The sequence below is a fragment of the Maniola jurtina genome, chromosome 24, assembly GCF_905333055.1.
Source record: "Maniola jurtina chromosome 24, ilManJurt1.1, whole genome shotgun sequence".
NCBI classification, from domain to species: Eukaryota; Metazoa; Arthropoda; class Insecta; order Lepidoptera; family Nymphalidae; genus Maniola; species Maniola jurtina.
Window position 1 is genome coordinate 6,041,312 of NC_060052.1, and position 24,354 is coordinate 6,065,665.

Below are 24,354 nucleotides of genomic sequence, written 5' to 3' on the forward strand. Positions count from 1 at the left end.
GTTGAATTAAAGTACAAGTTAAAACATAAAATTTTCAATATGGCGGTGCACTTAGTTGAAAGCATAGAATTACTAGTAAGTAAATTAGTTGAAACTTGAAAGTGACAAAGTTGCATGGAAGCTACCAGCTGAGCTTTCTGTTGCCCATATTGTAACTGTCTGTGTAAGAGCAACTGCTGAGTTTCTTGCTAGCTCTTCTCAGTAGAAACTGCATCCCGAATCGGTGGTAGTCACTCACATGCATAAGAGACTAGTTATTCTACATTAAATAAATAAATTTAAATTTTGATATAATTAACTAAAACAGTAGTACAAGTTTATCTTTTTCAATAAAACATCCCAACATTTTTTCGACTGTTAAAGTTTTTTTTTTTATAAATACTCTAATAAATACACAACTTATGCAAGCCACTTTCACATTTCTTAACAAAACTTAGTGTAAATATATAATTAACTGATTAATTATTTATTATTAACATTACATACAATACAACAACATAATTTCTTGTAGCGAATACAATAACTATTGCAACATTCAAAAACTTGTTTAAGGCATTTTTTTTTTGTATATATTTTCTCTCTTTATCCAGCGTATAATCTCCGAAACTCCATGGCAAAACTGTAACATGAAAAAATTTTTTTTTATTGTTGACAACATTAAACAATATTTTTTAATTATAAACACAGATAGCCATCCTCTGTAAACTGTAAAAAGTTTATGTGAGGAAGGAAATGGAATGGATAAAAACTTCAATACATAGATGTTGTATATGTGTGTAAAGGCCACTTGAGCACTGTCATATTGTTTGTGAGCTGTCGTCAGTATGATCAACTTATTGCCGGCCCACTACTGAGTACAGGTCTCTTCTCAGAGTGAGAAGGGTTTAGGCCATAGTCTGCCACACTGGCCCAATGCAGATTGGCAGACTTCACACACCTTTAAGAACATGGAGAACTCTCAGGCATGCAGGTTTCCTCACAATGTTTTCCTTCACCATTAAAGCAAGTGAATTTTAATTACTTAAAACGCACATAACTGAAAAGTTAGAGGTGCGTGCCCGGGATCGAACCCCCGACTTGCGATTAGGCGCCGGACGTTCTAACCACCAGGCTATTACAACATTTTTTATATATCGTCATATATTCTATGTCAATGCTCACCAGTAACTAAGAGCGTAGGGCTTCAAGCCTGGACTGCATCTCATCCAATTCCGTCTCATCGGGCTCCGCCTCCACAGGCTCCTTGCTGGTCGAGGGCGCTCCGACGGCAGTGGGCGGCGCCGGCGCTTCGCCCAACTTGCCTTGCGTCAGTTCCCACAAAACCTGTCGATACAACATGCTATGAAGTTTTAAAGATAAACTTTAAGCCGCGACTTTCAGGTTCCGATTTCGATTCCCGGTTTGGAATTTTATAATTTCTAAATCTCTAGTCTAATCTGGTAGGAGGCTTCGGCCGTGACTAGTTACCACCCTATCGGCAAAGCCTTAGTGTTCCGGGACGATGCCGTGTAGAAACCAAAAGGGTATGGGGATAGGAACAATCGTAAGTATTCCGTAAGTATGATGCTCCTATAAACTATTGACCTACTAAAGTTCTAAAGTTACCTTGTCCACTTCACTTTGTGCCGCTTCCTCCATCTCCTCTTCATCCTCCATCCCAGACATGGTCTCGTCCAGCATCTCCTCGATGATACCAGCTTTCATCATCTCTTTACTCAGCTCCTGCATTGTGTTAGCTATCTCCGGTAGACGTAATAAGGCCTGCATTGCTTGCATTACCTGGAAATTAAATCGCACTAATATTATAAAGGCGAAACTGTGTGTGTGTGTGTGTGTGTGTGTGTGTGTGTGTATGTGTGTGTGTGTGTGTGTGTGTGTGTGTGTGTGTGTGTGTGTGTGTGTGTGTGTGTGTGTGTGTGTGTGTGTGTGTGTGTGTGTGTGTGTGTGTGTCTGTTACTCTTTCATGCAGACTACTGGACGGTTTTAGTTAAAATTTGGAATGGAGATAGATTATAACTTGGATTAACACATAGGCTATTTTTAATCCCGTAAAAATTCGTTCAACTAAAATTATTTAGAATTTAAATACTGTGTCTTATGTATTTCTTTACAGGCAATCAAATTTATTCTTATCTTTGAACTCAAAAATGTTAAATCTTACCTCTGTTGACTTTTGCAATGATCCAGCCACCCTTAATGTTGCTGTAGGGAAAAAAATCAAAGAAATTATTAAAGATTTTTTTAGTGAAAAATGACACTAAGCCAAAACAAAATTCTTTATTATAATACATAAATATTATAAAGGTGAAAGTTCTTGTATGTTTGTTACTCTTTTACACAAAAACTGCCTACTGGACGGATTTGACTGAAATTTGGAATGAAGATATCTTATACCCTGGATTAACACGGATTTCCCGGAAAATTAAAGAGTTCCCACTGGATTTTTAAAAACCCTATATCCACGAGAACGAAGTCACAGGCATCACCTATTTGCCATTAATTTTTATTAATCCATACAAATATTATCGCAAGAATGCTTCTGTCTGTTCAGCTGAACTGCTGGTGAAATCTTGATGTTTGGCACAAACATAGCTTGCATCCCGGAGATCATCAGATAGTCTATATTCCTGAACATCAGGAAGTTCCCACAGGATTTTTAGCAAACCTAATTCTGTGGATGAAGTCACAGACACCATCTATTTGGGTTGAAAACAGCTTGCACCCCATATACCAATATAGACTACTTCTCAAAGTTCCCTTGAGATTTTTCAAAGGCCTGCAACATTGCCTGTGTGAATTTCCACACAGAGGAAGTCACAGTCCTTATCTAGTTAGAATATATAAACAACATCATCTATTTGGGTCAGAGATAACATGTATCCCATAGACCTACAGATATAGGCTACTTCTTAATCTGGAAATTCAAAGTTCCCTATAGATTTTTCAGAGGCCTACAACATTGCCTGTGTGAATTTCCACACAGACAAAGTCACAGTCCTTATCTAGCTAGTTGGAATATTATCAGTGTATTTTTGAGCTTGAAAAATAGAGAGTTACCTAATTGGTTCTTCATCTGCATTTGTACCGAGTTCAGATGTGCTTTACTGGTGTATATTTTATTGACAGTCTTCCGTGACCTGATGATCTCCTTTGCCAGTATTGTACACACTTGCTTGTCATTCTTTGTGGCTGCTTCTTTCAGTGACCTCTTGATTTTGTCCTCTTCTCTTTGAATTGCTATAGAATTAAAAATATTATCATTTTTTTTAAATTCAATACAAGTTATAGTTCTTGCGATTTACATTGGCGAATGGCTCATGCTTGTGTTTAAGTCGTATTGTTTAAGCAAGGTACAGTAAATGTGTAAATTTGTGTGCATGTGTGCACTAAATGTGAGCACTTGCTCTCAACTAATTAGTCGGAACTGCACACACACTTACATAATACCCATATATACTACATAACCACAAGTAAAGTTCACTCGACTTTGTGAATTGCAAGAACTGTAGCTCTTGACTGCAATCTCACATGGTGCTGAGTGATGATGCAGTCTGAGATGAAAGGGGGCTATTAGGAAGGCATATGGCAGTTTCATTAAACCACTCCCACCAGACCAGAGATGAAATCATAAATTCCCAGACTGCCTCTGTCAGGAATCAAACCCGGGATTTCCCAATTATAAGAACACTGCCCTTACTACAGATTCAATTATTTTTTTAATTGTCTTAACAATTGGCAATTGAATTCTGGCCAGGGTAGACTGATTTAAGTATCTTTGAAGTATCATTTCTTAGGGACCAAATACTTTTAAATCACAATATTTTATTAGCCATACCTCTTATTTGTCTGTCCAAGTTATATCCCTCTTTGCGAATCTTATGACACCATTCGTTTACCTAACATAAAAAAATATATTAAGCAAAGAGACTGTTTAATTTTCTAGTTTCAAAAACCTTAGGTTAAAGTTGCGTTTCATCACAGTTAGAGAGAAAAATGCATTTAAGTCGCAGTGGAACGTACCATTTCTTTTGGGTTTCGCTCTGGAGACTTGCCGAATAACCCCATTTTTGTTTAAATTGTGAAAATATGCCGTAAACACTGAATTGTTTATAAAATATTTTGATTTTTTACACTTGACATTGACATATTTAGAAAATGACGTCATCGATGTATCATGTTACAGAGGAATAACCTTTTTTTTTTTTTTTTTCTCTCTCGTCTGGCTTTTACAATGATTAGCCAATGTCAAGTTTGTAGTTATTTGTAACAAGTTAGCTAAACTATACAAGTATGGACCCCGTCTGTGCCAGCGCCCGCCAACATACGCACGGCACCCCCTTAGAGCGCTTTCCAGTCAGTTTTAACAAAAAAACACTCCAAAAAGTCACAACACGCGTGCCAGCAAATGCCACCACAGACGAAGTCCATGTATAATGTTACAGAATAATAACCTTTTAAAAGTTAAAGCTTTGTTATTCGTCTGTGGACTATGGAAAGAAGAGAAATATTTATAGAATCCAGAGCATTAAAGCAGTAAAAAAAAACAAGTCATAGACAATTTAACAGTGTCAATTGTCACTGTCACTTTCAAAATTATTCTTTGTCTTTGGTTGCCGGTTGCGATTTGAGTGTTCATAATTTTTAATTTTGTGCAGAATTCGGGATAAAATATCTTCGTTTTTACCTGCGAAGCTTTTCTTTACCAAGAGGATTCCAAACAAAACATCATCCAAACTCCAGTTATTTCACCGCACCAGCTACAAGGTGAGTTGGTTCAGAAGTATTTTCTGTTTATTTTGATACTGCATTAAACAACTTATGCGGTCTTATAATTCTTTAGCATCTAATTAGATGTAAACGAAAGCAGTTTTGCTATTATCAAATTTCTTACGAAATAGAATTTCTGTTTAAAATTAATTAACATGAGGCATTTTACTGAGTCAAACCGATTGTACTGGGGTAAAGAAATACTTTATTTATATACCGTCACATGTTTTTAATACATGTCGAAGTTTTTATTTAGGTAAAAGCTATCCCTGCGCCAAGTTTTTTTCAAATTGCATAACATAGTATGTGATTGCATAACAAACTTTTGAGGAGTTAGCCTCAGACAGTCAACATGGATCAGACACACTAAAATCTAACAGCATGTAGGTTCAAAGCCCACCTGTTAGGTCTATACAGGTTGACTGTAAAATTGCAGTTGGGATGCAGACTGCAGTTGACAAAACTGCTTTGCAACTGTAGACTGACTGCATTGTCTGTGTGCAGTTTTCACTAAGTGCCTGTACTCAAACTGCACATGCATCTGTATAGACACTAAGGTTAAAATCTATAGAGAGCACTTTAACTTTGCTTAGACTTAAGTTTCAGTTAAAATGAGACAGATTTATGCCAGCAGTATAACACAGTCTCTTATTAACAGTGTTTTAAGTCTGAGCAAAGTCAAAGTTCCACTCTATATGTAGATCTCAGCCTAAGTTTTGCTATATCTATTCCTAGCACTAACTGACCACTTTATAGTCCAAATAGTATAAAAACTTTATAGTGTAATTTTCACACATTTTATTTTTTAATAATATAATCCTATAATTACCTGAAAGATCACCATGCAGCAATATTTTTGCCCAATTATTGTACCTTCCCCCTTACTTGTTCTATAATTATTATGTATTTCTTTTTCTATTTTCTGGTAAGTTTACAATAAAGCTGTACTCACTTGTCTAGATACATTTATCAGTAGTGTATTTTTGACTAGATGATACATGCAATTTTTTCTGTGTGGATTAAGATTTTTAAAAATTCTGTGGAGTTTTTTTGATTTCTGAGGATAAAAAGTAGACTATCTGTGTCCATATTCGAAATGCAAGCTATCTTTGTACCAAATATTGCCAGATGGGCCATGGAAATGTATCAAGGTCAAACAGACAGACACTTTTACATTTATAATATTAGTATGGATTTGTTTATAATAATTCCATAGAATACTGTTATAATGATTTTATAGAAGTTCTTTTGAAGATTCAAAAGAACTTGTGAAAGTTTATTTCAACTTAATATTTCTATTTTAATGTAAGAATTATAAGTATATGATTGACATAAACAGTATCAGTAACTGTGGTTCAGAGTTTAAAAAGAGGGATACTTTGCAAGTGATAAAGGGACAATAAACTCAGCTCCAAACCATCAATCATCATCAATAAGGTACCTATGTTTGTATGGGAGTGGGGCCCAATGACCCTGAACATGGATTGTTGGGAGGGCTATATAGTTAAGTGAAATAAATCTAGGCCTTGCCCAGTTATTCTATCTTTATTATAATCTATATCCACACTAATAAATAAAATTGAAGTGTATGTATGTAATTTCACATTAAGCTCATATTATGGTTACAACTGGATCACATGTTTTCAAAATTTTTACTGTTCTGACAAGTAAAGGCCTTAGAAAGGTAGCAGGAAATGGGTTGATGAATAAAGCGGAGGGTCGTGTTGCTGGCGCCCTTTCGGGATGGTCTATATCCAGCAGTAGAAGCAAACAAGCTGATTGGTTCATTAATTGATGAGGTTCTCAATTCAACACATTATTTCAGAGAAAAAACCGGCCAAGTGCGAGTCAGACTCGCGCAACGAGGGTTCCGTACTCGGGTATTTTTCCCGACGTTTTGCATGAGAAATCAAAAACTATTATGCATAAAAATAAATAAAAATCTGTTTTAGAACATATAAGTAAAGCCCTTTCATATGATACAGATACTTGGTACAGTTATATTACTTGGAAAATTGAAACATATTTTAATTTTTTTTTTAAATGATGTGACCACGAATTCGCGGTTTTCAGATTTATTCCTGTACTTCTGCTATAAGACCTACCTACATGCCAAATTTTATGATTCTAGATCAACGGGAAGTACCCTATAGGTTTCTTGACAGACAGACAACAAAGTGATCCAATTAGGGTTCCGTTTTTCTTTTGAGGTACGGAACCCTAAAAAAGGAGTTAATCTCTGTAGCTATTGGTAAACTGAGGACAGGTTCATCGCCCCTTGGCTCCCTATTATACCTCATGTCAGCTTGTCAGCATGTTACAATTGTCACACAATGGGTCCTTTGTGACTCAATTCACCCACTTTGGCACACTGTTACAAGTTACAAGTACAAAGTGTCTGTTATTATTTGGCCTGTAAAATGTTTATGTTATCTACAGAGCAGAGTTACTTATTCGAGTTTCTCTTTTTCTTGGGATAGGCCTTAGGTAGGTAGGTATAATAAATCCATATCCAGGCGTATTTTTTTTAATTTATAGACTAGCGCTTGACTGCAATCAAACCTGCTAGTAAGTGATGATGCAGCCTAAGATAGAGCGTGCTTGCCTTGAAGAGGCTTATACTAATATTATAAATACGGAAGTGTGTCTTGTCTGTCTGCTTGCTTTTCACGGTCCATCTGCTTAAGGGATTTTGACGAAATTTGGTATAGGGACTTCATCCTGGAGAAAAGACATATAGAGAGAACCAGTGAGGGTCAAAAATTCGTTATTTTATAAAAGCCGTATATTGTCCCCATCACAGGGGAAAACGATCATCGCACTTCATCACACTATTATAAAGGAGAAAGTTTGTATGTGTGTGTGTGTGTGTGTGTGTGTGTGTGTGTGTATGTTTGTTACTCCTTCACGCAAAAACTCAGGGTATCAGTTAGTCGACTATAAAGTTTGAATCTTAGTTCATAGTCCACCGAGCTCACCAAGTGCGGATTAGCAGATGTAAGAACATTAAATAAAACTCTGGCATGCAGGTTTCCCGTATGTGGCTAATATGATAGCTGCATACATTTCACAATACAAAATTGCAGATCGCGATGTGTTGTGCAGTTTGCTCAACAATGGCCAACATCCGAGCACGCAATGTCGCGGTGGTGCTTTATGGTGACATCCGAGATCCGTGCCAGATATGTAATAGATTATTGTTAGACACAACATGCCTGGAAGTTTCTAGAAAAACTGCAATTTAATCCAATCCATCAGCTTGTATGCGTTTACTACTGGACATAGGCCTTTTCAAGAGCGCGCCACTAAACACGGCCCTCCACCTTCCTCATCTTTTATTTTAATAATAATATAGCGAGCGAATGAGCAGGCGGGTCGCCTGATATTAAGTGATTACCGCCGCCCATGAACATTAACAGCACCAGAGGTACCGCCGATGCGTTACCAGCCTTGCCATTTGTTGATCCACCCCTTGAATAACACCACGTTGTAATTTAGTGGGAATAGCGCCGATGGGAGTTGATTCCACAATTTGTATGTACGTGGAAAAAAGAGTTTAGAAGTCAACAGGCGGTCGAAGTGCACCAGGCACCCAGGTGGTGAGGGTGAAATTGCTTGCGGTGGCGTGCGGTGTGGTTGTAGAAAAAGAAAGGTGGAATGAGGTCAAAAAGCTCTTCAGATAATTCTCCATTATAAACCCCCCACCTTCTCCAGCGGGCTGGAGGTCTTCCTACTGTGCTTATCGATCCGCGATCTCCACTCCAGAATGCGTCTGTTTATCTCCACTAAAAGCATTTCGGGCCCTTCGATTGTATGAATTGCGCGTAGCAGCCGCGCTCCAGAGCGGTCTACAGTGTACAGTGTACAGTGTACATACACTCTACACAGTGGTTTAACCTACATTATGATGACCTGTCGCATCGTAGCCATCGTGCGTAGTTGTTTGTATCTGTTGAGTACTTCAATAATCGAAGGTTGAACGGGTTAGATACCATATTATCATTTTTACACAGGAAAAGAACTTTGTACGTCGTGGAAACTTGTGCTTTGTACATTGAAAAGTGTCGTAACTCATAAAAACTGGCCAATTGCGAGTCAGACTCGCGCACCGAGGGTTCCGTACTCGGGTATTTTCCCCGACATTTTGCACGATAAGTCAAAAACTATTATGCATAAAAATAAATAAAAATCTGTTTCGGAATGTACAGGTAAGCCCTTTCATATACCCCACTTGGTATAGTTATTTTACTTTGAAAATTGAAAATACTAATTTATTTGTTAACTAGCTGATACCCGGGACTTCGTTCGCGTGGATGTAGGTTTTTTAAAATTCCCGTGGGAACTCTTTGATTTTCCGGGATAAAAAGTAGCCTATGTGCTAATCCAGTCTATTGCTATTCTAAACAGCCCAATCCGTCCAGTAGTTTCTGCGTGAAGGAGTAACAAACATACACACACACACACACACAAACACACACACACACACACATACAAACTTTCTCCTTTATAATATTAGTGTGAAGTGTGATGAACAAATTTTAATATTTTTTTTGTGATGTAAGGTTATCTTAACAGGCACGACAGACGGACAGACAGACAGACAAAGTGATCCTATAAGGGTTCCGTTTTTCCTTTTGAGGTACGGAACCCTAATAACCATTTAAATAAACGCAAATGCGTGAGGTACTGAGGCCGGAGACGCAGTTATCTGATAACCTAATCACATTATTTAAAGGAAATACCTACCTAGTAATTATGATTTAGCTGTGACACCAATAATTAATTAAAGTTGTTGTGGTAAACGTCTTGCGTTTCCTGCCACTTATAATTTAACCTACTCGTATGTTACCTGCAAGACTCACAGCAACCTCAATGAGTTATGCCATCAGGTGATATTGCGGTCATGCAATGATATTACAATATCTATCTACCTTTTAAGAACATTATGAAAATTGGCATTAGGACTTTCAGACAAAAATTAATAAGTACAAATTTCAAAATTTTCGGAAATTTCACCCTACCGATTTCCAATGATTCCACTGGAGCGAAGCCGGGGCGGGTCAACTAGTCTAAATGTACATTTAAAATCGGCCAAGTGTGAGTTGGATTCGCACACGAACGGTTCCGTACGGGAAATAAGTATTAACACTTTAATTTTCATGAGGGCCATTTTGCAATTTTTATTATTTGTTGCAATAGGAATAGAAATACACATTCTGTAAAAGTTTCAACTCTCTATCTTCCTATTAGGGTTCACGAGATACAGCCCGCTGACATACTGACGGACAGATGGACGGAAAGCGGAAGCTTAGTAATATAAAATCATAGATATGTATAAAATAGTAACAGATTCATCAACACCCAGCCCAAACTCTTTGACCTAGAAAGCTGAAATTTTGTACAGAGATTCCCTTTATAATGTAGACAAGGAAAAAGGCCAGATTTTTCGAAATTCCCACGGGAGCGAAGCTGTGGGCAAGTGCTAGTTCATTGTTTCCGGCCATACAGTGGCGGTATTCAGCCAATACCAGCATATAAATAACACAAACTAAAAAGAAATCTGCCATTACATAAAGAAATCTATTCTCGCTCTATTTAAAACTAACACGAAATGTTTCACGCGAATAGTTCGATAAAACAAGTGTTGTTTACGTCGAGTGCGCGTGCACTTGAAATGTACTTTTTGAGTTGTGACGCTATTCTATACGAGTACTGTTGCTACCGTCTTGTGTGGGAGATACTGAGTTTTGACATATCATCGCTTAAGAGGGCTCTCTCCGTCGCTCGTTTCATACAATCGTAGTTCCAATTTCATTTGAATATTAAGCAACCAAAGTCCATGAAATTGCAGACATATTCCAGAAACTAATATCTATGTCTGGGGTTTTCCGGATTTCTGTTAAAATATTCGGTTTCAAAGTTACGCGGTCTTAAAAATTTTCATACAAATATTTGAGCCCCTGTAATTTTAAAACTACATATTTTTAGAAAAATCTAAAACACCACAGACACAGATATTAGCTTCTAGAATATGTCTGCAAAATTTCATGGACTTTGGTTGCTTAATATTCAAATGAAATTGGAACTACGATTGTATGAAACGAGTGACGGAGGAGCCCTGTTAAGTTCTAACACCACCTAGGGTCAAAACTAGCAATTACAGGAGAGCGACCTGAATTGAACGCAAAATTGCAGTTTGGATGCGGTTGAGGTGCATTTACCATATAACTAGTACCGTAGAGCCTCGATAGCTCAATGGTTGAGGAGCGGACTGAATTTCGGAAGGTCGGTCGGTTCAAGCCCCAGCCGTTGCGCTATTGTCGTACCCACTCCTGCCCGGCTAGCATGGGCAGTAAATAAAAATTATATCCCCGATTATATCCACTGATTTCTATGACATCACTGGATATAATAGGGGGATATAATTTTTATCTACTGCCCACGCTAGCCGGGCTGGCACAAGCTTTACGCTTAATTGGAGGGGAAAGGGGAGCATTAGTCATGATTAGCATGGCTGATATTCTTATATTAAAAAAAAAACTTTATCATAACTATAGACCGTATGCGCAGTCCGAGTGCAGTTTACATGATTTGCTTATTCTAGAACTGCATGACTGCGCTGTCGCTCGGCAGTTATATCAACTGCAATAAACCTGCATTTCAACTGCATTTTTGCAGTCAGTCTGTCTAGACCCTTAATGATCTTGACTGATAGAAAGCGACCTTCATATGACTTTAAATACAACAGTATCTCTCACCTTAAGGCTTAGGTCACATAGCGGGTTCACATTCCAATTGACACTTATGATAGCTAACCGATGATAGATAAATAAAATCAATCAGGTAAATATGAGCATTACACGGATAACGTCACTTTGCCAGATAAAACTGTAATTAGGAATGGTATAAGCCACTAGGACTTTGCCCGCTGATTAATTATTAATTAATAGCACGTAAACAAATGGTTGCCTACCTATAAACCGAACACATTGATTTGAACTTGGTGTGAAAATTCATAACCATACTCTATCCAAGGAAAGAGATTAGTATAGGGTTACGTAATCCCGTAGAAATGACAGAGACGAAAATCTCATTGGGCGTTAACCATTTTGAGTCACCAGCTAATCACAAACATGATTTCAAAATTCAATTCGTTTTTTTCAAAAATCATTCGAAAATATAGATTCGTTTGTGATTGGTAGGTGACTCAAAATTGTTAACGCCCACGTGAGATTTTCGTCTGTCATTTATAAAGGGATTACGTAACAGAGAGAGCCCTATAATGGCCCTATACTATCTTTATGTGGATATAGTATGGCGATCGTCTGCGACTTCGCTGCTGTGGGAATTTCGAAAAATCTACCCTTATTCTTTGTCTTAGATATCTTCTAGATATACAAAAGGAAAAGGTGGACTGCCTGACTGATCTATCAACGCACAGCTCAAACTACTGGACGGATCGGGCTGAGCATCAATATAACTATTATGACGTAGACATCCGTTATGAAAGGAATTTTTGAAAATTCATACCCTAAGTCACGCGGACCAAGTCACGGGCATAAGCTTGTTAATCTATAATTATCATAAAGGAAACTCAATGGCGTGCATAGGGTTTAAGTTCAGGGTAAGCAATAAGGCACATAGCGCATGTAAGTCATCGACATGATATACAAGTGTAAATTAAAAATGTATAACACCCCCGACAAGTGAAGGTTACAGTAACTAGAAAAGAGCTGATAACTTTCAAACGGCTGAACCGATTTTCTTGGATTATAGCTAAGAACACTCTCGATCAAGCCACCTTTCAAACAAAAAAAAAAGAACTAAATTAAAATCGGTTCATTAGTTTAGGAGTTACGATACCACTGACAGATACACAGATACACACGTCAAACTTATAACACGCCTCTTTTTGGGTCTTGATTGAGATACTACATACCTACTAAGTGTGTACAGCTTTCTAGGTCTATTATTTTAGGGCAGTTTTATTGTTTTAGGGCATAGATAAGGGAGAGATAAATCGATATCTGGCTTAGTTTTAGATCTAGAACGAAAAATGATAGAGTAATAGGCTTAATACGTTTATTTGGGGAAACGCGTAAAAAGTGCGACTGCATAGTGTACAATTTTCTTTTTATTATTTTATACGAAACTGCTTTAGAGTTTGGCAGTTTGAGTTATTTATTTATTTATTGTTTTATTAACCCCTGACCTAAAAAAAGGGTTGTTATAAGTTTGACGTGTGTATCTGTGTATCTGTCACTGGCATCGTAACTCCTAAACAAATGAATCGATTTGAATTTAGTTTCTTTTTGTTTGAAAGGTGGCTTGATCGAGAGTGTTCTTAGCTATAATCGAAAAAAATCGGTTCAGCCGTTTGAAAGTTATCAGCTCTTTTCTAGTTTTCTTATAGAGGCTTTTGTGTCGGGAGTTTTTAAATTTTGAGTTATAGCACAAGTAAAGTAAAATATCCAAAAACTTATGGTTACATAACAAAAACATACATAACGAAACATTTCATCGTTTCACGACGAAATAGGTTATATGTAAAACACATACTAGATGGCGCTGTTCGTCATTAACTTGCAGGTTGTATACAGCTGACGGGAAGTGTTATTTCTTGTACGATTGACCGGTTTTTTAAAATAATATTATATGCAAATAGTCAAAGGTCTTTAGCAAGGTAACTTGATTAATGACCTACTTAACTCAAATTACACTTCCGTTCATCCGTTTCCTTCAACACCTTGGAATCATGCTAGTGTTTTAGTTCACATAGATATTTGGTTTATTTATTTATTTTTGATGACCTTTCTGACTCTAAATACTCGTACATGTATTACAAGTATGAGATCGTTAGTGTCAAGACGGTGGTCTGCATTTTGAATACAACTGCAAAATTACAGTTTGTATGTTGATGTTCACTATGCAGTCGCAGCTTGAAGCAGTCAGTTCTGACTCCTTCATACTGCCCGAGTAAAGCCGGCCTAAAACTGCACGCCGAATGCACATGGACTGCGCAAGTCAGTCGACAGTATCGATGCAGTTATGTCACAACTACAATTTTGCTCTGTCAACCGCATTCAATTTACAATTTTGTAGTTATGTCAACTGCAATTTTGCAATCGGCTTGCAGTCCAAATGCAGCCTGTCTTGACTTGACACAGGATCTCAGGCTTGTACTATGTTACCGGGCGGAATCACGCTAATATAAAGAAGAAATTAACTGAACGACGAATTTTTACTATTTGTTGTTATACCGGTAATAGACACTAAATACTTCAAGTCAAATTAGTAATTTCAACTCTCACCTATTACGGTTCATGAGATACAGCCTGCTTACAGACAGACGGACCGATAGCGGAGGCTTAGTATTAGGATCCCGTTGGCGCACTTTAGGTACGGAAAAAAACCGCAAACGTGCAAGCTTGTTAGCCAAGTATTAGGTTTTTTACTAGGTTTTTTATTAGTTTTCAACTCACTACTCCTTGGCAAGGATTTACGTCATTGAACCAGTAGGTTTACAATCATAATTTATCATCATAATTAATTAGACCCTAGGGTCAATTAATCTATTGGTTGATGCTGATACTAAAGTTGCCCATTTTGCACGATCTAGTGTCAGAGTGTATCGCGCATACTGACGCACTTTCCTAAGATTTGTAGTGGAAGGAAACCGGGGCTTATCTCGCTCAACTTAAACCACTAACACACGAGCGGATTCTGTTCCGACCAAAGTCGCTGATCGATTTTGCTTTTCACAGATTATATCGCCTTCATTTTTGCGCTGAATGTTGCTCAAATAATGATAAGTATAATGAAAAAAACTATGGCTACACCTAGTACATTCTGTGTTGTGGACAGATGGTACCAGTGAAGATTTGTCATTGGTAGCCGAGTAAGATGTTCAGGAAAATAAATTATAATTTATTAAGTATTAGAAATCCATACTTAATTTTATTACATAAAAAACCGGGCAAGTGTACGTCAGACTCACGCACAAGAGTTCTTAACTACAGTCGTATTTTTCCACATTTTGCACGATAAATCAAAATCTATTTTGCATAAAAAAAATATAAATCTGTTTTAGAATATACAGCTAAAACCCTTTCATATGATATCCCACTTGGTATATTTATCTTGCTTTGAAAGTTGAAAATACTAATATTTGTTCATGAAAACATTTTAATGTTTTTGGTGACCTAACCATACTATAAGACCTATCCATGGCTTACCAAATTACATGATTCTAGGCCGGTTGCCGGACAATATCGTCCCGTCTATCAGTTCTTATAGGTCTTTGTGACGTCACACGACCTCTGCGGTCCAGTTTCTGTGGCCGATATAGTGCTATTTGCATATAAACTAACTGTTGACATATTATTCCTATATATTATCATGCCTTGTTATTCTAATATGATCTATCATTACTATCAAATCAGTGCATGCACTGTGACCCTTTTTACCCGACCACGGGGGAGTATTAAGAATGATTTATGCTAGACCGTGCCGAGCCCGAGCCGTGCCACGTCCGAGGTACACAGGAAATTTTTCGATGTCGGAAAATGTATGAGGTTGCCATCAAAGTAAATGTATGAGGGCACGGTCTAGCATAAATTATCCATAATAGTGATCCGTGTTCGGCAGTTATCAGCCGTGAGCTGTTATTTTTTTTTTTGTAAAATATATGCAATTAGAAAGAAAAAAACATAAATTCAAGTCTATTGATATTTGATACTTTGCTATTTTTTGTTTCACAGTAACGTGGGGCTTTTATCGAATAATGTGAATCTTTAGTGGGGGAAAAAATAGTTAATATCATTAAAATTATAAAGCTGGTGTTCCACTAACAAAAAAGTTTTTCTTTTGTTTTAATTTTTTGCTCGTAAAACTTGGTGTGAAAAATATTGAAACTCATTATGGTGGAGTCTGCCCACACAACAGGTTTTTTAGCTCAAAAGTAATTTATATTTTGTTCCATGGTAGTAAGTTAATCCACAATAATTACATAGTTACTGCCGCAAACCAACCAAGCAGTACTATCTCATCTTAGGCAATATACTAGTTAGGTACACTCGGTCTTATGATGATTATGTGTAATTTTAAGTCATTTTGCAAAAGTTCATTTCATCCGTTGCCTCAAGTGTCTCAAATTATAACTGTCTTCCTTTAATTCGACTTCAAAAAGACCGACTTCTCAATTCGACGTGAATTTATTTTAGGCGATGCGCGGTATAGTGTACACCCTACCTAATTTCTTCCAACAGATTTCGAATTTTTAAAAGTTTTTCGGGGTTCCGTACCTCAAAAGGAAAAACGGAACCCTTATAGGATCACTTTGTTGTCCGTCCGTCTGTCCGTCCGTCCCTCCATCCGTCGTGTCTGTCAAGAAACCTAAAGGGTACTTCCCGTTGACCTAAAATCATGAAAGGTAGGTAGGTAGGTCTTATAGCACAAATACAGGAATAAATTGTGGTTACATTATTTTAAAAAAAAATGTGTTTAAATTTTCAAAGTATGATAACTATACCAAGTGGGGTATCATATGAAAGGGTTTTACCTGTACATTCTAAAACAGATTTTTATTTATTTTTATGCTTATTAGTTCTTTATTTATCGAGCATAATGTAAAAAAATATCCGAGTACGGAACCCTCGGTGCGCGAGTCCAACTCGCTCTTGGCCGGTTTTATTTTTGAGAAAAGGACTTTATGGAAAAATATTTTGAGGAAAAGACGTTCTGCGAAATGATAAAAAGGACGTTACGAGTAAAGACATTTTGTGTAAAGATGTTTAAAGACATTATGTGCTTACGCTGATTCGTATGTTGGCATTCCATGGAAATTAATTGGGTAACCGATTTTTCGGCTATTTCCACTTATCAGTTTAGGGTAAAAACCAACACATTTTGCTGTAGATCGGAAATAAGGTTCCCTAATGATGGAGGTGTGAGGTGGATATTAGAACTCTTCAGATGGGTTCCCATAGGTATTTTTTTCTTACCTTAGTATCTGGAGTATCATTGCCTGTTAGAGTACGGGTATATTTTTTATGCCGAAAACTAAACTAGTTAGGAATATGTATAGTCCATACAACAAGATGACTTCTCATGCGCCATTTTAACTCTATGAGTCAACTGTCATGACTAAAACCGTACTTTTGATATGATTTTTGACACATAAAGCTATAATGGCGCGTAAAAACTAATTTTTTACACATTATACCATATACTGAATTTAAATAACAAATACTGAAAACAACGATTCATAAAGTAGGTAGTAAAACAATTCTGTACGGAACCATAAAAGAGCGAGGCCCGACTCACACTTGGCCGGTTTTTCATGTTATTTATTTGTTGGAGGACAAGTTCAAGTCCACGACCTGAAACACCTGCGCGAACTGCATCGCAGGTGGTTGTAAATTATACGTCAGAGACGCTTTTTTGTTCATGACCAGTTTGCCCTCACCTGATGATAAGATGATGTCTATTATAATTATTTTTTTATTAGAACTGCGACACGTATATACGTAAGATGATTTACATTTTTTTTTTAATTCATTATAGGCAAGCGCTTGATCACAATCACACCTGATGGAAAGTGATGATGTGGCCTAGACGACGCATTTACTACCTAGAAGATGCCTATTTACTCTTGTTTTAAAGATACCCGGATTGTAGGAAACACAGATCGCGGAAGACCTTTTCAAACCTTAGCTATGCGTATGAGGGATGAGGAATCAGGAAGGTCAAAATACGTAGGTACATATAAGCCTTTTGACGACCTCCTATGGCGCAGTGGTGAGCGATGTAGTCTTAATGTAAGTGGGAGATCCTAGGTTAGATTCCCGACAGAGCAATTTCGAAATTCATAATTTCTAAATTGTCTCTAAAGCTTAGTCTGGTCTGATGGGATGACGGAAATAGCTTTGCCGTAAAATACGATCTATAGACCTCAGCTTCAGCCACTAGGTTTTACTTAGTAGTAAGCACTAGGGAGCCATTATCCTCCCTAGTGCTAACTAATAATAGGTGATCTAAAAATCTAGGAAAATAAACCTGGATTAGACCCTGTTTCATTGAACAAAGATACAGGTAAACATTGCGTCATAACTATTTTTAAAACGCAAAAAAGATGGAAACGGATTTCTGAACGCTTTAACAAAGAATGTTTACTAAAATAATGTGTTTCGTTAGTGTCAATTAGAACCACATACTCCCAAGCCTCAACATACTGAGTCTACATGTTAATGAATTTGTTATCAGACATAGGGGTTTATTTGATAAATGTTTCAAACAAAACAAAAGCAGAGCCAAAGCTCTCATTTGAATACTTCATGCACTTCGATTTAGCATACTTATGCTTGAAAATGCAGTGGAAACTTGTTTATTATCCTTGATAAAAGTAGCCTATGTCACTCTCCAGATATTAGAAGAAGACTACATCCATGCAAAAGATCACGTCGATCCGTTGCTAGAAGAAAGCTTTATGTAAGTTCAGCAAAATTTTTGTGTCATAAGACTAAATTAACTGACAGTAAACCTAATTAAAAGTGGTAAAGAAAAATATCATGTTGAGTCGATGTAGTCTTCTGTATAGCGATTACAGAAACATTTATTTCTGCATGTGCATATTTACCTGATAATGTGCATAACAATTGATAAGATGCAACCAATTAAATGAGCAGGTTTCAGTCAGGACTTACTACAATCACCTACAATCGACCTCATATAATTAACAAGTTGTACGAGTTTGAGAAATTCAGGAATTAAATGCGCCTTTAATATCGTATTTACTAATTAATTGCTACACGAAATCGGTTGAACGTATTTCACGCAACTCTATTTGGGACGCTCGTTCTAAATCAGTTTTTGATGAATAAAGGATAACTGCAGTTCAAAATATACCAAAAAATAACAGCATTCAACAGGACAATTAAAGCAGAATATAGCAGAAATATCAGGGAAGCCCTTTTTTACCTAATTTCTAAAATATTTATAAGCATAACAGTTCAAAGGATATAAAGAATACTCAAATAGAAATCCCAAGAGAGTTTTCCCTGAATATCAAAATATTCATATCATTACTAAAACTAAGTATGTAATCTGTAATGATCCAAAACGAAACAATCTATATTTAAGACAACTCAGACATAATACTTACGCCGCGCTGACGACAGTATTTTTTGAGGAAAACAGCAATGACCTAGAGATGATGAGTCCCCTTAACAAGATAACCATGAAAGTAAAGGTTATGTTATTTAAATATCGACAAGTTCATAACGATGACTAATAGAATAGTCTTAAGTAAACCGATATAGGTAATGGTGGTTATTGAAACAAAAATAACAGTTCAAGCTGTGATTAGACCAGCTAAAAAGTATAAAATTAGCAAGAATTCAAAGGATGATCCTAATAATAAACCTAAAGCAGTATTTGTTTATAAAGAAGATACTAAATAAAACAGCCACAATCCGAAAAACCGAATTTCTGAAATTACTCAAGGGTGAATTAACAATGAAGAAACGTGGGATACCTCGGCGTCTGAATTCTGCCAACTGCGACAGGCAATAGTAAACATTATTTACTTTTTGTGTGTGATCAACGCACGCGCACCGTGAAAAAAAAAACATCGGCTGATGGCGTGTCATGGCGTTCTGGCTGCTACCGGCTCAGTTATAATTTGACCGTGCGCGTGGGAGGACGTCGCACGTGCGACGACACAGTCCGGTTGACGTCGCGCTGTTACATAAAATTAACATTCGTTCGCCACCGTTTTTTACTGTTTCATAACAATTAACAATAAATAATTGTGCATTTCCAAATCATTCCAAAATTGCATAAAGAAATCTGTGTCGAGATAAGTGAAAAGTCATTTCGCGAGCGGTCGATTTACACAAGGTAAATTTTTTCATACCCAAAAGAGGTTAGCAAAAATTCGGCGAAATATAAAGTGAAATTCCGGACATAAACGATCATTGCTATACATAAGTAATACGTCACATAATTCGCCTGCCGATTTCTCTTTCCATTCACGCGATCGCCGGAATATGATACAAATGTTGGAAAATTGGATACAAATCTTACCGACTTGCTAATTACTACCATCGTCATCGTTTGTAGTTGTTATTGTTATAACTTTTGCTAAAATTTCGTCACGTTGTCGTTACGTTGTAAATTTTGGATCAGTAGTTTATCCACGTATACATGACAGTTAGTCACGGTCCGATTATTTTGATTTGTAATTCATGAAGTTACTGAGTTCTTATTGGTCTAAACTCCTAACTGTATTGTACGCTCAATGAACTGTGATGGAGTTTTCATTACATTTGGCTTATATTGTTGTAATTTCAACCACGGCTTAGAACAAATAGAGCATTTACAGTCAATAGAAGCCTGGGTTAAAAATTGGTTTTTCGTTTATCACTGGATCCCTGCAGACTTCTTTGAACCCTAAACTCTTCTTCCAATATTGGTTTAAACTTGTTTTGAAAACAAGCAAAAATCCCACTTTTAGATTCTTTTATCCTAATGATCCTAATATATAAAACACAAAAAAATGTTTCTACCTAGGTATGTCTGTTATAGGCTTTGAAACCATCCAAACGATGTGCCCCGAACCGGTTTCATCAGAAAGGCAATAATGCGAGGAACAATGCATTGGGTACATTTTTTAGCGTAGTAGCATACGCCGAGTAACCGCTAGTTCTTAATACATCGTCTACTAATTATATTTCATGTAAGAGGTAGCTATTCATGCAAGATTTGCTTAGGAGGAAATGTGTATTACATATATCATTACTTAATTTCACTTATTATTTAGCTTTATAACTGACATCTGATGATATGTTAATAACCGGGACTTAATGTGCTCTACGAAGCATAGAAGAGAAGTAAACGCCCTAATTCAAATACCACTTAAAATCGGTCAACCGCATTATTAATAGCTAGGTAATAGTCTGACTTAGTTTTTACTTTGGCCATGTTCCTTGCTGGTTCTTCTCCGCAGGAATGGTATTCCGAACCAGTGGCAGATCCTTTTGACGATTCAAAATTACTTGTAAATTCATTTGCATGAATAAAAATCTTTCTGTTTCTATAAAGCTTGTGCCAGGAGTGAGTACGACAATAGTGCAACGGGTGCTTTGTCTGCTTTTTCAAAATCCTTTCAGTGGGGGTCTATATTATAACCAAAACTTACCTACAAATCTCACGGTAACTACGTTCATATTATGTCATTCAATTCCATTTTATTATTTAATAGATATTTTTCGTTCTTCAGTATATTTTCTGCATTGTTAACCTATTAGTGGTCACTGTGTCTCGAAACGAAAATTCCTAATAGTTTTTATTTCCTTCAGTAGAATTCTTCATAATACGTATTTAATATAGTTGATGGACTAGGCCACAATAGGGTTTTAATTGCTTTAATAAGGTGCCCAAATACCATTTATAATTCGTTTTCTAGAATCATGCAGACTATTGGTTATTCACCTTATATTTTATTTATTTTAAATGCTTATTCATCGGTTTATTTATTAGTCGTAGTATGAATATTAATCAAGCGTAAAATGTTAATGTTGACTAGGTACAATGCTTTTGTACTCAAAAACTACCAACCTAATTGAAGGTTAAATAATTTTTATCCTCCTCATATTTTTTCCGTGTAAATCGACCGGTTGTTTAGTTCGGTCAATTTAGATGATTGCTACATCTATAAGGTCTATTTGGTTTTATATAACAAAATGCAAATATTTTCTATCGACGCTTTAAGAATTGTTCTTTTTGGTTTCTTCTATTTCTTTTATTTTAGCATCACAGTCTTCTACCCCTGCTCGAAATCCGATAACTACATAGCCGGCAAGAAATATTGTATACTCTACTGTACACTCATTCCTATGTGAGGTTTTGTCGGTCTCAACGACAGAGACAATGCTCTACGAAACCTATCTCTTTCTAAAGGTCGATGTACAATATTTCCTGTTGGGTACTGTAAGTAATTTATCTTCAAAAAAAATTATCTTCTAGCCAAGCGCGCTCGTCTTAGGCTGCATCATCACTTTCCAGCAGGTCTGATTGCAGCCAAGCGCTAGTATATCAATTTTAAAAATTTTTACTAATAACAAATGTAAATTAAAAATTTATAACACTCCCGACAAGTGAAGGTTACAGTAACTAGAAAAGAGCTGATAACTTTCAGACAGCTGAACCGATTTTCTTGGATTATAGCTAAGAACACTCTCGATCAAGCCACCTTTCAAACAAAAAATTTAAATCTGTTCATTAAGGAGCTACGATGCCACAGACAGATACACACGTCGATAACACCCCTTTTTGGGTCGGGAGTAAAAAAAAAACACTGCTTTTATCACTTCACTTCACTTCCACTTCACTTTCAGTCATACATTCAACGTGTATACGCCATTTATAAGCCGCGTGAAAAGTTATTTTAGTAAGATCCCAAAAGTGTTCTCTCATGAAAAATTAAATAGCAATCTACGACAGTGGCTAATTCTGTCATGTACATAATCTCTAAACTAAATTGAAATGACAGATCTGGATTTATATAACAGTAAGAATTTGCAATTAGGCATTGTAAATAATTTGCAAAGAATTTGCAATAAGGCATTGTAAAGGATTTGCAAATAATTTGCAATCAGGCATTGTAAGGTCTACATCTCCTGAGGATGCTCCGGTGTCGGGGCGAAACGTGCGTCGAGTGGTGTTGGGATTTGTGTGGTGCTGCGTGGTGGTGGTGCGTGTGGCTTGCTTGGTGGCTGGCTTTTCCTGCATGTCTATCAGTGGGAGGGCGGGCGGTGCATGTCGCATGCTGCATGTTGTACCATACAGATTTCTTTGGTTTGGCGGATTATAGCAAATTAAGCTTTTGGTTCCTTATATGTCATGGACTTCCGCAAAATAATGCCTGCTTCTATACTACATTTAATATTGGTTTGTTGAATTTGAGAAAAACTTCGATATACATTGTTCGCGTTGCAAAAAACGACGTCACTTTTTACATGTTTATTACTCATTCATAGCCGCAGTATGGTTCGGTATTACATCACGATGTACCCAGTCTTTTACCTACTACGTGACTGAAATGTTATTAGCTGTATTTTTATTCGTTAAACAGTCTTAACAGGGCTCTCTCCGTCACTCGCTTCATACAATCGTAGTTCCAATTTCATTTGAATATTAAGCAACCAAAGTCCATGAAATGCAGACATATTCTAGAAACTAATATCTGTGCCTGCGGTGTTTCAGATTTTTCTAAAAATATGTAGTTTTAAAATTACAGGGGCTCAAAGATTTGTATGTAAATTTTTAAGACCGCGTAATTTTGAAACCGAATATTTTAACAAAAATCTGGAAAACCACAGGCACAGATATTAGTTTCTAGAATATGTCTGCAAAATTTCATGGACTTTGGTTGCTTAATATTCAAATGAAATTGGAACTACGATTGTATGAAGCGAGTGACGGAGAGACCCCTCTTAAAGAATATTGAACATCAAAATGTTTTACATGTGCTCAACGAATCTACCACATCGATATTATGATGAGTAAAGTATCCGGCTTCCAGCTTACAATGTGACTACAATGTTATTAAGTTTATTAGCTTTTTCCTGCGACTTTTTCCGCCTCGATTTTGAAGGAAAGAAAAACAATGTTCTTTTTTAAATTCCTTAGTGGCTGTTTTTTGGCCTTATTTGCAAGTGAGTCCTAAACTCAAAAGTCAGGTAGCTGACAGACAATAGAATAGATGATTCAACATAAATGTTATTGCTTAAACTAACCTAATTCTAGGCTAATTTACGTACAATGTGAACATTTGTTATCTGATTTTTATTAGAAACTGGCTGACGCCCGCGACTTCGTCCGCGTGGATTTAGGTTTTCAAAATCCCGTAGGAACTTGATTTTCCGGGATTAAAAGTAGCCTATGTGTTAATCCAGGGTATATTCTATCTCCATTCCGAATTTCAACCAAATCTGTTCAGTAGTTTTTGCGTGAAAGAATAACCAACATACACACATACATACACACAAACTTTCGCCTTTATAATATTAGTGTGATGGTTAGTGATTTATTTTTTGATGTCACTTGTAACTACTTGTTTTATGATCCTACCTACCTACCTACTTTCTTATCTATTTAGTCATGCCACAACTTACAGCTTTGTCCCATTGTTTATTTATGTTTTTATCTTGCACCATATCGTTTATTTATTCTGTGGTTTAAGATAAATTATAATCCTACCCAATATTCTAATTATATTGCACTACTTTACATATCGGCATTTTTCATTTGAATGAAAATCCTAATCGGTAGTTAAGAGTCCTAACTCCTAATCCATATTATTCCATACTAATATTATAAATGTGAAAGTGTGTCTGTCTGTCTGTCTGTCTGCTGATGAAATTTGGTACAGCGTTAGCTTACATCCTGGGGAAGGACATCGGCTACTTTTTATCCTGGAAAAGCAAAGATTTCCCACGGGATTCTTGAAGGCCCATTGATTTATATGAAATTTGGTATTGAGATAGCTTGCAACCCGGAAAATTAGGGAGGTCCCACAGGATTTTA

General features: G+C 36.6%; 2 protein-coding genes across 3 annotated transcripts in view; one reads left to right on the plus strand and one right to left on the minus strand.

Moving 5' to 3' along the window:
- Window positions 1–384: 384 nt before the first annotated feature.
- LOC123877702 (charged multivesicular body protein 3) lies at window positions 385–4,164 on the minus strand. The gene is made up of 7 exons (XM_045924547.1): window positions 4,021–4,164; window positions 3,836–3,896; window positions 3,058–3,237; window positions 2,162–2,202; window positions 1,606–1,779; window positions 1,162–1,323; window positions 385–619 (listed from the first exon to the last, which is right to left on the minus strand). Exons 1-6 carry the CDS (start codon window positions 4,063–4,065, stop codon window positions 1,168–1,170), a joined length of 657 nt encoding a protein of 218 aa, XP_045780503.1. The 5' UTR covers window positions 4,066–4,164; the 3' UTR covers window positions 385–619; window positions 1,162–1,167.
- Window positions 4,165–4,604: 440 nt separating this feature from the next.
- LOC123877717 (glycerol-3-phosphate acyltransferase 1, mitochondrial) overlaps window positions 4,605–24,354 on the plus strand; it is a 64,602-nt gene continuing 44,852 nt past the window's right edge. Inside the window, exon 1 of one of the 2 annotated variants that reach the window (XM_045924574.1) lies at window positions 4,605–4,764. The gene's annotated coding sequence lies outside the window, so the exon portion shown is untranslated. Of the gene's footprint in view, window positions 4,765–19,432; window positions 19,666–24,354 lie in introns of those variants that run through there. The other variant, XM_045924573.1, reaches the window with a different exon arrangement.

Coding starts and splice junctions, on each gene's coding strand:
- LOC123877702 (XM_045924547.1), bottom strand. CDS start 4,065: ATGGGGTTATTCGGCAAGTCTCCAGAGCGAAACCCAAAAGAAATG. Junction 1,780..2,161: donor CATTGCAAAAGTCAACAGAG/GTAAGATTTAAC, acceptor TTTAATTTCCAG/GTAATGCAAGCAATGCAGGC. Junction 1,324..1,605: donor CACAAAGTGAAGTGGACAAG/GTAACTTTAGAA, acceptor TTGTATCGACAG/GTTTTGTGGGAACTGACGCA.